The sequence below is a fragment of the Phodopus roborovskii genome, unplaced genomic scaffold (genome assembly GCF_943737965.1).
Source record: "Phodopus roborovskii unplaced genomic scaffold, PHOROB, whole genome shotgun sequence".
Taxonomy (NCBI): Eukaryota; Metazoa; Chordata; class Mammalia; order Rodentia; family Cricetidae; genus Phodopus; species Phodopus roborovskii.
Genome location: NW_026125843.1, coordinates 5,736 through 22,150, shown reverse-complemented (window position 1 = coordinate 22,150; position 16,415 = coordinate 5,736). Strand labels below are relative to the sequence as shown.

General features: G+C 42.8%; 1 protein-coding gene across 1 annotated transcript; it reads left to right on the top strand.

Moving 5' to 3' along the window:
• Window positions 1–758: 758 nt before the first annotated feature.
• Window positions 759–1,740, top strand: LOC127217779 (probable bifunctional dTTP/UTP pyrophosphatase/methyltransferase protein). The gene is made up of 3 exons (XM_051178774.1): window positions 759–773; window positions 815–1,134; window positions 1,271–1,740. Exons 1-3 carry the CDS (start codon window positions 759–761, stop codon window positions 1,449–1,451), a joined length of 516 nt encoding a protein of 171 aa, XP_051034731.1. The 3' UTR covers window positions 1,452–1,740.
• The last annotated feature ends 14,675 nt before the right edge of the window (window positions 1,741–16,415 follow it).

The following is a 16,415-nucleotide window of genomic DNA, read 5'->3' as shown; positions in this document are numbered from 1 at the left end:
CGGGTGCGGCGAACAGGGCAGAAACAGAGATCACAACCCTAGGTCCATGCACCCCTCTGGTTTTCGCTGTTTCCCTGTTTATGCCACGGTTGGCAGCAGGGTTCCTGTTGCCGGGGAAACCGGGGTGGGACTTCCGGCAACATGGTAAAGCAGGGCGGGACTTCTGCGTGGGAGCATTGACCAGGAATTAATCACTTAGAGAGGTTCCCAGGGGATGGGCGGGGTCACGGGAGCGGTGATGTCAGAGGAGTTACAGGCGTGAACTATAGGGGACACAGCTGTCAATCAAATACCCGTCATTCATTCATTCAGTCATTCATTCACTCATTCATTCAGTCATTCATTCACTCATTCATTCAGTCATTCACTCAACCACTCAGTTCGAGGTCCTACCCTCCCACTTCCAGGAGTCCCTGGAGAAGGCGGGGTTTCCGGCTCCGCCCGAATATGCCCAGGAGACAGCGAAGCTGAAGGTGCTGGAGGTGGCATCGTGGCTGCACAGGGTGAGGACGACCCCATCCCTTCTGGTCAGGTGGTAGGCCACACGCCTTCCTTTTGAGGCCCCGCCCATAAGCCTGCCCCGCCCTCTGCCCTTTAGGACCTGCACCCGCCTGATGTCATTATTGGAGCCTATACCGTCCTGGTGAGTGAGGCCCTGCCCCTCACTGACCCGGCCCCTTGGCGTCTGGCCCCGCCCAATGTAGGCCATGGATGGCTTCATCCTGGAGAAGCCAAAGGACAAGGACGATGCCTACAGGATGCTGCGCAGGTGGGCGGGGCCTTAAGGGGCGGGGGTAGGCCCCCCAGGGCATAGTGGGCGGGGCCTCTTCATGGAGCTCCAGCCTCTGCCCACCCCAGCCCTGCCCCTTGCCAACCACGCCCTGTCCCGCCTTCCCTGGCCCCGCCCAGGCTGAGTGGCCAGCAGCACAGTGTCATCACCGGTGTGGCCATCTTGAGGCCACTGTGGCAGAGGCAGCTTCAGGAGCCGAGTTCCACATGCCCAGAGGCCCCAGAGGCGGAAGGGGACCCAGAAGCAGAAGTGGAATTGTCACTGTTCCACGAAGAGACCCGTGTGACATTCTCGCGGCTATCAGAGCCACTGCTCTGCCAATACGTGGAGAGCAGGGAGCCTCTGTGAGTGGGTGCGGGGTGGGGTGGGTGGGGCCAGGAAACCTGGAAGTGAGGCCTGAAAAGGAAGAGTTGTCCCCGGCGGGCGTGGGTGTGGCTGAGCATGGCACCTGGTGTGACTTCGTCCCTGCCTTGCACCCAGGGACAAGGCTGGCGCCTATGGGCTTCAGGCGCGAGGCGGTGCCCTAGCAGAGCGCGTGGAAGGGGATTTCTTCAATACCGTGGGGTTTCCACTCAACCGCTGCATGCGTGAGCTGGCTGCCATCTTCCCGGATGTGGGACCACATGTCCCTGTCAGCCAGCATCCGGCCACACCCAAATAATGAGGATTGTAGATGGAGAATGAGTATGTGAGTGACTGTCCGGGCGGGTATTCTGGTGAGAGAGTTACTGAAGGGGCGGGACTTCTGGTGAGTTTGTGAAGCAGTGACCCATTTCCCATGATGCCCTTGGTGCATTGTGTTTGATTGACAGAGCAAGCTTCCCTCAAGTGCATCACTTCCCAGTGCTAGGACACAGGACATGGGGTGAGGTGTGTGGAGGCAGGGTTAGGGGACAGGCCCACCGAGGGGAGTACACCTAAACCCGCCCCTGTGGCCCTGCCCCTCCTGATGCCCTGCCCTCACCATCTCCATGGGCCCTGCCCTTGCCCCCACTGGGTCCTGCATGAGCAGCTTCACCATCAGATGCCTGTGATGGACATTTGACATCAGGAGCAGGGTCAGGGGAGGCCCCACCCCCTGCCCGCACTCTGATTTGCATATTCAAGAGCTGCCTGGAGACTCAGAAGACATCAAGTACAGAAACTGCTGGGGTTAATTTGCATGGCCACACCTCCAAATGACCTAACCTGCATGTATTTGCAGGTCAAAGTCCCAAACAGATGGGAATACTTGCATTCATTTGCATAGCAAAAGCATGCAAAGCAGCACAAATTTGCATATTAAAGTGTATTTCCGAAACTGGGGTTTGCTCATTTACATACTCAAATGTGAAGCCCCAATCAGACTTCCAGATTTCCAGGCACTGTGCTTATTTGCATAATCAAAATTACTAGTGCATCCTTTACATAACAGTTTAGTAGCCTCATTTGCATATTTAAATGGTGGCAGGTTTTTACTGCTCAGCATCAGGCCCCACCCCTTCAGCACTACCCTAGCTCACCTGTCCCCTACCCCGAGGTCACAGTGTCCAAGGTCACAATCAGTGACCCTCTCCAGGCCCTGCCCTCAACCACACCAGGCCCTTCCCCACTTTCTCTCCTAGGGTCCCCGAGGGCAGGGCCGGGGTCTGGGTATTACCTATGGTGCAGACAGGACTTGGTCCTGGCAGTGACATCACAGGAAATTGTGACTGTGAGCAGGAACTGCCCTCCTTCCCTACCCTCACCATCTCCACCCCAGCTGGGCATGGCAGGAGTCTCCTACCAAACTCTTAGGTTACCAAGCAGCAATGCTAGGACCCAGAGGGCGGTGGCCATGGTGAGCTGGTTATGAGAGTAAAAACCCTGAGGATGATGAGTGTGGCTCCTGTGACATCACAGAGCTCACCCCTCCAGGCCCTTGTAATGTCAGTCACCGCATACCCTGCCCCTCCAGCTGTCAATCACTACAGACCCCACTTCCTGCCTCTGGGCCATGAGGTCTGATGAGGGTGTGATCTACAGGCTGACTGGGCGGGGACATGTCAGCTATCTTTATAAAGGTAGAGGGGCAGGCTGCAAGCCGAGGGCTGGATTTCCTGGCAAGGGAAACCTGGCAGTAGAGACTCAGGTCAATCATCAAGGGTGGGGCATGACTTCTGCTCGCAGATCCGCAGCCAAGGCTGACTTGAGCCAAGGCCATCAGGAACTTTTGTAACTGCTGTGGATGGGACTGCATTTCCCAGCATCCTATGCGGCCACTTACTGCTTCGCTGCCCAGAGACTTCTGGGTTTGGATGTTCATGTCCAGGACTGCATTTCCTAGCATCCTGTGCGGTCGATTCCTGCCTTTATGCCCAGGGATTTCCGGTTTTTATCTGTACTGGCCAGGGACTGTAGTTCCCAACATGCTCTGCGGTGGCTTTCTGTTTTTCAGCAATGAAACTTCCAGTTTGTAGTTTTTGGAGGCCCAGGACTCCATTTCCCAGCATTCTCTGTGGCCACTTCCTGCTTCCCTGCCCAGGGACTTCTTATTTTCATCTTTGGCAGCCAAGGACTATATTTCCCAGCATGATTTGTGTCCGCTTTTCTATGAATGGACTTCCGGTTAAAAACTTTGGGGTCCAGAACTGCACTTCCCAGCATGCTGTGTGGCTGCTTCTTTCTTTTCTCCCCTGGACTTCAAGGCCCCTAACTACAGTTCCCGGCATGTGCTGGGCTTGTTTCGATCTTTTCAGTTCCTAAACTTCTTCTGGTCTCTGAGGCTCCAGGACTCCATTTCCCAGCTTCCTGTGGTGCTGCGTCCTGTTTTTCAGTCCTGAAATTCCACCATTTAAAGGCACATAATAATTTAGAAATATTTGAGACTTAGAACAGTTGAATTTAAGTTGTATGAAGTTAGCTTACATTTACATAAAGTTAAGTTGAAATCGAATGTACAGATATATTATTCAGGACTGGGTAAATTGAGAAGGACAAGAGTGTGAAGCTATGTATAACATAGTCAGAGAAAAAAGATATTACAAAGAATAAAAGGCAAACGGTAAATGACTTACAGGTTCTGTTGGTGGCAGAAGCTGGCTAGACTCTTTCTGCCTAGATGGCTGATGTAGCAGAAAGAAGAACCATGGTGGGTAAAGCTAGGCCACATGGTCAAGATGGTGGCTGCCATAAACATATTCCCAACAGCTGAAAGAAATCGTAAAGTTTTGAGATGTAATTTTGTCTTGAGCAGATGCTGCCTCAGCCCAGCCCACCATGCTGAGACAGGTTGCAGCTGGGGCAGGCAGGAGAATTTGAGCGTGCCAGGAAGAGAACCGAAACAAGTTTAGGGAAAGAGATTGTTTAGCAGAGATATTAAAAAAAAACGCCTTCCATCTATCTGTTCCCTGGCAGTAATTTGAAAGATCCCATAAAATATCGGGATCTAGAGAGCCGTTATGTGGCCAATTTGAATTATTTTCTAGGGGATATCTAGGCTACTTTTCAGTACAAAGGTAAATAAGTCTGGGTGACTTTACAAGTGGCATTAAGTGAAAGGGTTTTAAATTTTCTATCAGGCATCCCAGTGGAGTGGTGGGGGATATTTCCTTGGTCGGTTTATTCCCCATGGGTGGAGTGAAAGTGACCATGCAGTCTTAGAACTCATCAGCCCAAGAGTGTGGCCACATGATTCGAGAGAATGGCAGAGTGTTATTCGAAGCTCCTTAGCCCGAAAACGTTGCCAGGACCAACAGAGGCCAGAAATACTCAGCAGTCTGAGAGCAGAGCCGATATACCACACTGGGCAGTATGTCTTCCACCCATGGAATGTACCTGACCTTAAGGAATTGGGTTAAAATGTAAAAGGGTACCTTACCTAATTGAAGCCTGTGTGGGATGGTATTTCCAGTGAACGGGGGGGGGGGGGGGATGGTGGTGGAACGCTGGTATCTGAAACAAGATCCTGAGTGTTTCTGGCTGGCCACCCACCAGCAGACAGCTGTCAGTGACCCTCATGTAGAGCCTGCCTGGGTTTCGGTACCAATGTTGTTCTTTTGTTGTACAGCTAATGCCTAAGAAACACAAACGCGAGACTCAGCGCCCACGTGGAGATTGTTGAGAGAAGGGAGAGAAAGAGGGGGTAGCTGGTGGCCAACTGAAAGCACGAGAGAAAGAGGGGGGTGTGGGGCACTTGCTTTAAAAGGGGAGGCTTGCACATGTGTAACTGAGTCCTCTGGCTGCCAGGTAAACCTTGAGCCGTCAGATAAAGCTGATGTAGCAATGACATGGCCATGAGGGTCCCGCCCATCTTCAGGGTGGGGGGGTCAAATGGCTGCTAGTTCCTAACAATCAGATTACTAAGTGGAGTCACTATTTAGCTACACATGTAGTTAAGTGTAAGCCACTAGTTAGAGACAAAGTAACCCACTAGTTAGCCACACATACTATCTCACTAGTACCCACACACACCATGCCACTTGTTAGCCACATACTTAACTCACTATTTAGCGACACATATGAAGTCACTAGTTAGACAAACACCTAAATCAATAGTCAGCCCCACACCTATGTCACTAGTTAGCCACAAAAACTAAGCCACAAGTCCATCACACAAATAAAGCAGTACTTAGCCCCACACACTAAGACAGTAGTTAATCATACACCTAAGTTAATATTTAGCTACATCCCTAAGCAGTAATTAACCACATTGACTAAGTCACTCGTTAGCCACAAAGCTAGGTTACTAGTTAGCCACAGTCTCTATGTCTCTAGTTAGTTACACACAATATATCACTACTTACCCACCCATACTAAGTCAGTAGTCAGCCACACATCTAATTTACTAGCTAGTCACAATCACCAAGAAAATAGTCAGCCACACACACACTGAGATAGTAGTTAGCCATGCACCTATGTATTTCTATGTATTTAGTCAACTACGCACCTAAGTTACTAGTTAGCTACCAACACTAGGTCACTAGTTATCCACACACATTAAATCAGTAGTTAGACACACACACTATGTCACTAGTTAAACACATACTAAGTCTGTCTAAAAGAAAAACAGCTCACACTAAGGTGGTCCCAGGACATGGGAATCAGGCCTTTATTCCCAGCAGCAGGGATTTGGAGATAGGAGTGACATGGCTGGACAGAGAGAGGAAGATAAGGTAGAGGAGCGAGTAGAGCATGCTGTGAGATGATTTTGTTTGAGAAGTTAGTCTGAGGGATTGGAAGCGATAGCAGTCAATCTGAGTAGGCAGTGTGAGGACAGGAACACATCGCTTGTCTGAGAATAGGTAGAGATAACAACTCTAGTAGCCAGATACTCTGAATCTGTGATCCTTCAATTTTCACCTTCCCCTCCCTGTCAGATTACTGTGAGTTTTTATTATTAAGATCTATTAGAACTTGTGCTGGAAGTGATGTTCTCTCTGTGGAGGTGTGATATTTCAAAGTCAATAGAGGTAAAAATTTTCAATTATTAAAATATTAACTTTATTTTTTTGAAAATTACATTGGTATCTTTTTAATGTTTTTAATTTGTAATTTTTTTTATTATACTTATCAAACCAGTTCCCTCCAACTTACTCCCACCCTCCTTCCCGTCCCAACTTCCCAGGCCCCCAGCCACTCTCTCCTCCCATCCAACCAACACTATACACGTAGGTGGATGCCTTCCAGGAGGGGTCATCTAAATCCTTCAAGTCATTTTAAGTAGACACTAAAATGTCTCTCCTGTCTCAGGGTTAATGGAGTATCCCTCCATAGGGATTTTCCCCCAATGTCCTTTTTGCAACAGGGATACTTCCTGGTCCCTCTCTCTGAAGACCCTTAGACTGCACAGGCCTTTTAGCTGACACCCATGTTCAGGGGTCTGTGTCAGTCCCATGTTTGATTCCCAGCTATAAGTCTGGAGCCCCATTAGCTCCTCCTTGTTCAAATCAGCTGTGTCTTTGGGTTTCTGCAATGTGGTCTTGTCCTCCCTCTCCGCATATGGATTCAATTTTGGCTCAGTGTTTAGTTGTCCAAGGTTGCTTCTGTTTCCATCAGCTACTAGATGTGGTCTCCATGATGGTGCATAGGTTAGTCATTGATCTCATTGCCAGCGAAGGGAATTTATGGTAGCCTTTACACTGTTGCTCAAATTGTTAGTTGGGGTCATTCTTGTAGGGCTCTGTACATTTCTCTAGGTTCTGTTTCCTCTAACCTATAATGGCTCACTCTTTTATAGTCTCTTTCTCTCTTTTCTCTCCTCTGTTCTCCTCTCCTCTCCTCTCTTCTCTTCTCTTCTCAAGTCTATTCCTCCCCTGACCAAATGTTCCTAGACCCACAATCTTTCCTCTCCTCCCATTTTCCTTGTGCTAGTTCCCTCTCCACTCACTACCTGCCAATACCCACCCATATGCTCTGAGGACCTTGTCCCTTCCTGCTTCTGTGAGTGTCCTTATGTAAAACTGTTAGAATCCTCCTTCTATCCTAGTTTCTCTGGCAGTTTGATTTGTAGGCTGGTGAACCTTTGCAATATGTCTAAAATCCACATATGAGTGAATACATACCATGTTTCTCTTTCTGTGATTGGGATACCTCATTCAGGATGGTTTCTTCAAGTTCCATCCACTTGTCTGTGAGTTTCAAGATTCCATTGTTTCTACCCACCCCCACAGAGTAGTATTCCATTGTGTAAATGTGGCAAATCTTCTTTATTTATAATTCAGTTGAGGGGCATCTAAGTTGATCCCAGGTTCTTGCTATTATAAATAATATTGCTATGAACATAGGTGATCACAGGTCTTGGTTGCATGGATTGGGATCATTTGGGTATGTACTTAAGTGGGAGATTACTAGGTCTCGTGGTAGACTGATTCCCATTATCCTGAGAAACTGCCATGCTAGTCTCCAAAATGGCTGTACAAGTTTGCAGTTCCACCTGAAGTGGAGGTGTGTACCCACTTCTGCACATCCTCTCAAGCATAAGTTGGCATTGCTGTTTCTAATTTTAGCAATTCTGACAGGAGTAAGATGGTATCTCAAAGTTGTTTTAGTTGGCATTTCCTTGACAGCTAAGGATGTTGAATACTTTCTTAAGTGTCTTAAATCATTTTTTATTTCCTCTATGGAGATTTATATCAAATACAGAGTCTCTGTATATTAATTGGTGCTGGCACAGCTGCGGGACAAGACCAGCAGCAGGTGGAAAACCTTACTCAGCATTTTTTGAAGATGCTTTCCTCATCCCATTGTATACTTTTAGCTGTTTTGTTAGTATGTGTTTGGGCTAATATCAGAATTTTCTATTCAATTTCATTGAGGTACTTGTCTATTTTTGTGCTAATACCAGGCTGTTTTCAGGACTATAGCTCTGTAGTAAATCTTAAAGTCAGGGATAATGATCCCTCATGAAGTTCCTTTATTATACAGGTCGTTTTGGCTATTCTGGTTCTTTTGGTTTTCAATATAAAGTAGATATTATACGTTCAAGGTCAGTGAAAGATTGTGCTGTGATTTTAATGGACATTGCATTGAATATGTAGATTGCTGTTGGTAAGATTGCCATTTTTCTATGTTTTTTCTACCTATCCATGAGATTGGGACATCTTTACATTTTATGGTATTTTCTTTAAAGACAAAATTCTTATTATATAGGTCTTTCACTTCTTTGGTAAGTGATACCCCAAGATACTTTATGTTTTTTGTGGCTATTGTGAAGGGTGATGTTTCTCTGATTTCTTTAACAACCCCTTTGTTGACTGAATATGTAATGGCTACAGATTTTTTTTTAATTTAATCTTGTATCCTCATACTTTACTGAATGTATTTTTCAGCTGTAGGAGAATACTGGTAGAATTTTTTGGTTGCTTATGTAAACTATCATATCATCTGAAAATAGAGAAAGATTGAGTCCTTCCTTACCAATTTGCATCCCGTTGAACTCCTTTTCTTGTCTTATTTCTTTAGCTAGCCCTTCAATTACAATAATGAAGAGATATGGAGAGATAGGGCAGCCTAGTCTTTTTCCTGATTTTAGAGGAAACACCTTAAGCTTCTCTACATTCAGCTTGATATTTCCCATGGGTTTACTATGTATTGCTTTTATTATGTTTACATAAATTCCTGTTATCCCTAATCTCCCCAAGACCTTTAACATGAAAGTATGTTGAATTTTGTCAAAGGTTTTTTTCTACATCTAGGGAGATGATTATGTGACGTTTCATTTTCAGTTTGTTTATATAGTGGTATATTTGATATATTTTCATATGTGAAACAATCCCTGTAAGCCAGAGATGAAGCCTACTTGATCATAGTAGATGATTTCTCTGACATATTCTTGGATTCAGTTTTCCCATATTTTCTTGAGTATTTTTGCATTAATGTGCATGAGGGATATTGGTCTGTAATTTTCTCTCTTATTTATGGCTTTGTGTGGATGGGCATCAAGGTGATTGTAGCCTCATAAAAAGAGTTTGGTAATGAACCTTCTTTTCTATTGTGTGGAACAATTTCAGGAGTATTAATATAGCTCTTCCATGAATTTTTGGTAGAATTCTTCACTGAAGAAGACATCTGGCTCTGGGATTTTTATGTTGGAAGGCTTTTCATTATTATTCCTACTTTGTTAGTTGTTATAGGTCAATTTAAGTTGCTTGTCTATTCTTGATTTAATTCTGGTAAGTAATAGTTATCCAGAAATTTGTCCATATCCTTTGAATTTTCAAATCTTGTGGAGTATAGGTTTTCAAAATATGACCTTAAAATTGTCTGCATTTCCTCAGTGTCTATTGTTATGTACTACTTTTTCTTTCTGATTTTGTTAATTTTCATGTTCTCTCTATGCTTTTTGGTTAGTTTGGATAAAGGTTTCTCTACCTTGTTAATTTTCTCGAAAAACGAACTCTTTGTATCATTGATTTTTTTGTATTGTTTTCCTGTTTTTTATTTATTATTTTTTAGAGACCCCCCCATTTCTTTTTGGCTCTGCTGCCTGTCCCACAACTATATATTGTGGAACAGGTTGGTCTTGAACTCACAGAGATAAGCTTCCATCTGCCTCCTGATCACCAGCATACTTGCCACCACCACCCAGCTTTTGGTACCTTTTTAAATGTCTTCTTTAAACATATTACTATTTTTATCACTATTTTGCTGCACTCCTATGTTTCTTAGATTTTACTTATTTCATTCTTTTTCTCAAGTGATGCTGATTATTGATTTCTGTGTAGATCAAAGTTTCTTCTAACTGTGGCTTGTCTTATGCTGTGTAATTGAGAATTGTTTTGAACTCCTAATCCTGGCTTCTCCTGTACAGTGCTGGGAAGAAAATCCTACACTTCGTTCCAGTTGGGCCCTTGCCTGGTCAGGGAGAAGGAAAATAGACCAGAAAATGAGTGAACTCCCAAGATCTCTGATTATTGTGGGGTCTTATAAATGAAGAGGGATTTGTGCAATGATTGAATTCATGTCCCACTTGGATACTGGTGGAGTCACAATGCAGAAAGGGAGAGGCAGGATGGAAGCTGAGGTTTCCTCCTTCAACAGTAGTTGAGGTGAGCAATGTAGAATTAGATAATCATTCCTAGAAAATCCATCATTGTCTCACAGGGCAGTTTCTTGGAATCCACAGATGAGGGCTATCAAGACTTTGGATAGAGGAGAGACCTTATCATGTATACAAATTACTATAATTACAGTATTTAGCCAAAACCAGTCTGGGTGAACTCTTGTGGACTATGTAACTGGACTTTTTTTTTTTTTTTTTTTTTGCGTTTGGATGTACAGTCCGAGAGAAAAGGTTTGAGGAATACTTGGTGTGCTCTAACTGAAACCCCTAGTCTCTGGAGCACATGGCCATGAAGCTATTTTCAGCTTTTAAAAATATTTTTTTCAGATCATAGCTACATCATATCCACATATACTTTTCTGCCCACAAGCCCTGCCATGATTACTTGTGTTCTCTAATTCACAGCCTGCTTTTCTTAAACAGGAGTTTCACATTAAACACAGTGAATATTAGAAGGTGTCATACATTTGGCTGCAGTATTTCCCAGCTATGAGGTCAATGGTTACTGGCCAGTAACAATGAGTGTGTAACAAAATGTGCACACAAGGTACAGTGTGATTTTAATAATGAGCAGCTTGACTTCCAGGACAGTAGAAGAATGTATACTAAAACACAAACTTTCTGGATTAGGCCGCTATCTGCTGGGTGTGTAGTGCAGAGCTACAAGGTCTATGCAATCTGAGTCATTGATTTCTGATTCTCTGGTAGTGGGCTGCAAAATTTTAGGTCCAACTGGGTGGTCCCAGCCAATGCTGGACTCTGAGAAGCCTTCTTTCCATGATTCTCTTTTCCTTATGCTCTATTGAGTTGTAAGGAAGAACACAGGTTACACTATTCTGAGTGTATGGTTTTCAAAGCAGGTCTGCTCAGATGTCATTTCTGCAAAACTTGTATGGACCATGAGACAGACTGGTGTTCTTTTGGTCCATGTGGTGACCTGGGCAGTTACCCTTGTCCTCTGAGCCTTCCTCTCCATGTGTTTCTTGGTTTGGGGGAGACTCTGCAGCCCTGGCATGGGTGGGTGTGTTGCTTATTGTATAACTGTCCAGTGTGCATATGCATGCAATGCTGTTGGTGTGCATTGGGGGGCTGACGCTGGATAACTGAAGGTCTGATTTCTTGAAGTTCTGAATATTCCATTCCACTTTCAGGTTTGCCTTATAAATATTTTAGAAAGTAGTAAAAAATGGTGATGTGGATGTCTCTCAGCAATACAAGATTATAATGTTTTTAACTCTCTGCTACCAAGAGTTACAATACTGTGTTAACTGACATTAAATTCCGGTGTACAAAATGATTCTCTATTCTGCAGAGATATCTCAGGTGTGTATGGTTTTGGGTAGGGATTTAGGTCAGGATCTTCACCTTGGGCCATAAACCACTTGGCAGGAAGTTGATTTTAAATTATTCTCCCATGTTGTCTGTGGAGTGCGCATCAGTGTGGCTAGGTTTACCTGAAACAATAAAGGGGTGTAAAGGTCTACAGAGCCATAGCAGGAGGTCAGCTCCTTTTGCATGGAGAGCTCTAGAACAGGGACATCCTGTCTTTGGAATAAATATCCATAGCTACAGGGTCAAAAGTGTCTAAGGGTCACTTTTAGTTGATTTAATTGGAGTGTTGAAGTCTGTGTTTATTTAATCTCTGTACACATGGATTCATAGATATCTGAATAACATTGGTCAAGATCACACTTTTCTTGGCTAAGTTTCTTTTGTACTTTATATTAATAGTTGATATTTTTTGACCTTTGCTCTTGGGATATTCTCTCTATCTCTTTTATTCATTTACACATATTATACATATTTTGATTGTTGTTGCTTTGTGGTAAGTATAAAAGTCATATTATGTTAGTTTGTGTACTGTGTTTTCATAATTCCATTGAGCATTCTGAGTATTTCCAAAAAAAATTGTTACTGTGCCTTTGCAATCTGCATTTTGTTATTAATTGTTGTTCATTGTCATTGGATTGTATTCATTTCATGTTACAAACTTACCATGTATAGGATCTTAAATTCTGATACTTCATGTTCTGAAAACCATTATATAATTCTTTATTTATTTTGGTTTTATTGTTAATCTGTGGAAGAGATTTGGTTCATCAGGTAAAACATGTTGTGTATCTTGGCAAGAGACTCTGCACATTTTTTGGAGATGACCAGAGTTCAGATACTTACACTCAACTTCACATCATTATCTACAATCCATAACCTGTATACTTATACAAACCATTTTTTCTCAAACTCATACATACAAATTATAGCAATAAACTTGAGAAAATGGTAAAGATTAGAATATCAATATTATTGCCCTAAATTCTAGTCTTGTACACTACAGTTTAGATTTTACACACTGCGCTGGAAATTGTAAAGCTACTTCTACTTGTACTTAATAATCAAAACATGGATTCAGATATGTGATTAATGATGAAAGATCAGAGAAGCAGAGCAGTCAAACCCTAGCTCATATTTCTACTGAAGTACTCATAACAAAGGGGTGGGCAATTCTGATACTAGGAGTCTTCCCTCAGAAAACAATGAGTTTTTTTTCTTCTTCCTCCTTATATTTCTTTCTCCTCCCATCCATATCTACCTCACAATTTCAGGGATAAAGGAATGAGCCACCACTTGTCTCTCTTTCTCTTTTAGACTGGATCAATGTGGTGTAGCCTGGGGTGGGAGTGAAATTACAGACATGCACCTGATTATGTCTCCCATAGGGATTATGTATCGCTATGTGCTAGGATTAAAGGTGTACTCCACCATGGCCTGTCCTCTATGGCTAAGCACTGCATAGCTCCACATTCTATTCTTAAAGCAAGTTTGTTTTTTGTTTATATATGTTTATGTTTGAAGAAGAGAATAGTTTCAGTCTGAATTGTATAATGATCTTTGCAAGCTCTTCACATTGTGTGGAGAGAGAAAGAGAGTTTGAAATTCTCCTCTGCAGGAACAGAGCTGGGCCATCTACTGATGACATGGGAAAGTGACATTGAAATTAATGTCTGACTATGCAGTGTTGGCTTTTGCCTTTGGTTCCAGCACTGAGGAAATAGATGCAAGTGGATCTCTCTGATTTAGAGGTCAGCCTGGTCTACAGAATAAGTTCCAGGACAGTAGGGCCACAAAAGGAAACTCTGTCGCAAAAATAAAAATAAATAAGTAAATAAATGTATCAATAAATATTAGACAGTTAATGAAAAAAAACTATTAGAAAACAACAACAACAAGATTAAAATTAAAATAAGAAATTCACCAGCACAGTTTACTAAGGAAGGAATAGGATGGCAAGAGCCACACAGGGAAATTCTGTCAAAAAAAAAAAAAAAAAAAAAAAAAAAACCCAAAAACCAAATAATTTCCTCATTTGTGCAGATCTCTGAAATGTCTAGGTCTGGAGTAAAGCCAGAGTCAAAGGAGGTGCTGGGCCTGGTGTGTCTTTACGAACACGCTAACCCTTTAGGAAGAGCTCTTGGCAATCCAGCCTCACTAGCCAGGTACACTGAGCCAACACACAAGTCTCAGGTCTGGAAGGAGACTTCCTGGAGTCATGCTGCAGGCTTGCTTTTATATCAGAACAGGCACCAGAGGAATGATTGCTGCTCTGTGAGTGCTGCTGGGGAATGAAGGAGAACAGAAGCTGCAGCATGGTGAGTGAGTGGATTCAGAGGGTGGTATGGGGAGTCATGAATGTCTGTTTTGCAGGCCTTCTAGGAGGACGCTGGGCTTGAAAGTTCTGTCAAATTCAGTGTTCTGTTAGGTCCATTGTGGTCCTAGGAGCTTCCCCAACCAGGGTGTGGCCCAGGAATACTTTTCCTTGTGGGCTGCATCTGTGGAAAGGATTTTGATTATGCAGCAAGGTGAATAAATACTTTGAAGTCAGCTCCATTATGCTTTTGGTGCACAGGGATGGCAAGTTACCAAAGAAGGAGAGGTTCAGTTTGTCCAGTGCCTTCCAGAAGCTTTGCCCTTCACATCTAACATTTATGGGTCAGATACATGCAGAGTTATTACCATTTTTTGCCATCAAAATAACTTAACTTCTATTGTAAGAAATGAATAGAAAGATCTTATTTTGCATATCATTCTCACTTCCATCTCCCTCCCTCCTCCAGTGACCTCCCCATCCCATCCCACATACATTTCTCTGGGAGGCTGAGTTCTTTAGGAGGATTCATCAAAACCTGTCAAGACATTTGGGTTTGGTGCGGGCCCTCCTCCTTGTCTCTAGGCTAAGGGAGTATTCACACTTGGGGTTAATTTTGTGTATGCTCTAAATGGCATTCTTTTTCTTAATTATTTATATATATATATATATATATATATATATATATATATGTATATATATGTATTTTTTGTGTTACAGCATGATCTGGAATTTTCTTTTTTTAATGCTTGTTGTATTTTACTTTTCATCCTTTAATCCATTTGTTTATGCTTACTGATACATCATCGGCAGCGCCTGAATCTCTGTTTGTGGTGTGGCAGGACCTGAGATAATGGGCCCATTCCTGGCATAGCAGTAGTAGCCAAAATGTTGATACCAGCTGAAAAGATGGCTGCAGCATGGGCATTAGCAGCTTTGCTTCTGGATTCTATCATCTAGCATCCCTAGTACAATGTGAGATGCATTGATCATTCAGAAAATGCTCTGCCCATGTCTACAACTTTCCTAAACTTCTCCCTGACAGATATTTGCACCCTAATCTTAATCGGTGATGGGTTGGCATTGTCTGTCGTTTAAACAATTCAAAGAATTAAATAAGTCAGTAATAGCTAACTGTCACAATAAAGAGGTGATGTAGCGTTTAACTGGCAGGGAAGCATGGCCAGAAGCCAGTCGTGAAGGATGTCATCATCATCAATTGAAACAGTGAATCATGAAATGTGATGATATTGCACATTACCACCACAAGAGGGTGCTTTACAGGTCTCTTCATGGAATGGAACATTTTGGTTTACATAACTATACAAACATTTACATTATCTTGGGTATTAACAAGAATTGACAATATAAATACTTTATTTATGTAATTAGATGATCTGTGGCACCAAATTCCAGGTGTCATGGATGATATAATCATTGTTTTATATAATTTAATAATCAAATAATGAGTACATGTAACATCATCGACTTCCCTAACATGGCTCCAACCAGACTCGTGAACGATCCTGTCGTGATTAATTTTAATATTTTAACTACATAATTAAGAATTAGATGTTCTATAATAATTGACTCCCACATCGTGGAACCACAATCCACTGATCATGGATTATCTAATGTCCTATTTTAATAATCAAATAACAACATTATCAGAGGATGAAATGGTCTGCAATTTCAACTCGACACAGTTGACTCTCACTTGACTCCCACATGTTTCAGTGAAACAACCAGGTTCATCCCTTATTTAATCGCAGAGTTGAGTAGTAAGTGGTTTAAATGCTGATATGTCGATGCACATGCAGGGCTTTAGAAGACATCACATATTTAATGTTGGACGGCAGCCTGCAAAGAGATGGCTTCCAATTCAATAATCCCTAGGTCTACTCTAACAAATGGATTATCGACATCCTGAAGGAAGTTAACAATGGAAAACTCACCTTTTGATGAAAAATTGTGAGTCTTATTATCTTTTGTTCCATAGCTTTACTTCTTAGGATAGAGAACATTCATAAAGACAAAACTTTGGACTGTTTCTCCACAGACTATGTTCTCTGAAAATTAGGGAATCTTGAATTTGGTAATCAGTAAAAGCTGTAGGCAAAATTCCAGAGATTTGGCTATGACATGGTTAGGCGTATCAAATGCTGTCATGAAAAGTTTTAGGAGATAGTTATCTTGGGAGACTGTAATGTCCCATGATAATACTTTCTCGAAGCTGCTCTCTTGTCCTTGGCCCATGATACCAGGATACAGAAAGCAAACAGAATTGCCAGGCAACATTCATGATCCAACATTCTGTCACATTCTAGTGCCCCTCCCACATGCTAAAAGTAGTATACCCATGGATGAACTCACCTTACAGCCTCACTGATTTTCTCACAAAAACAAAGCAGGGCTCTTTACTTTTAGTTATACATCGTATTTACCAGTCTCTCAAACAACAA

Bases quoted from the DNA above. Each gene is read 5' to 3' on its own strand.
- LOC127217779 (XM_051178774.1), top strand. The intron at 1,135-1,270 runs GTGAGTGGGTGC...CCTTGCACCCAG, and splicing joins GTGGAGAGCAGGGAGCCTCT to GGACAAGGCTGGCGCCTATG.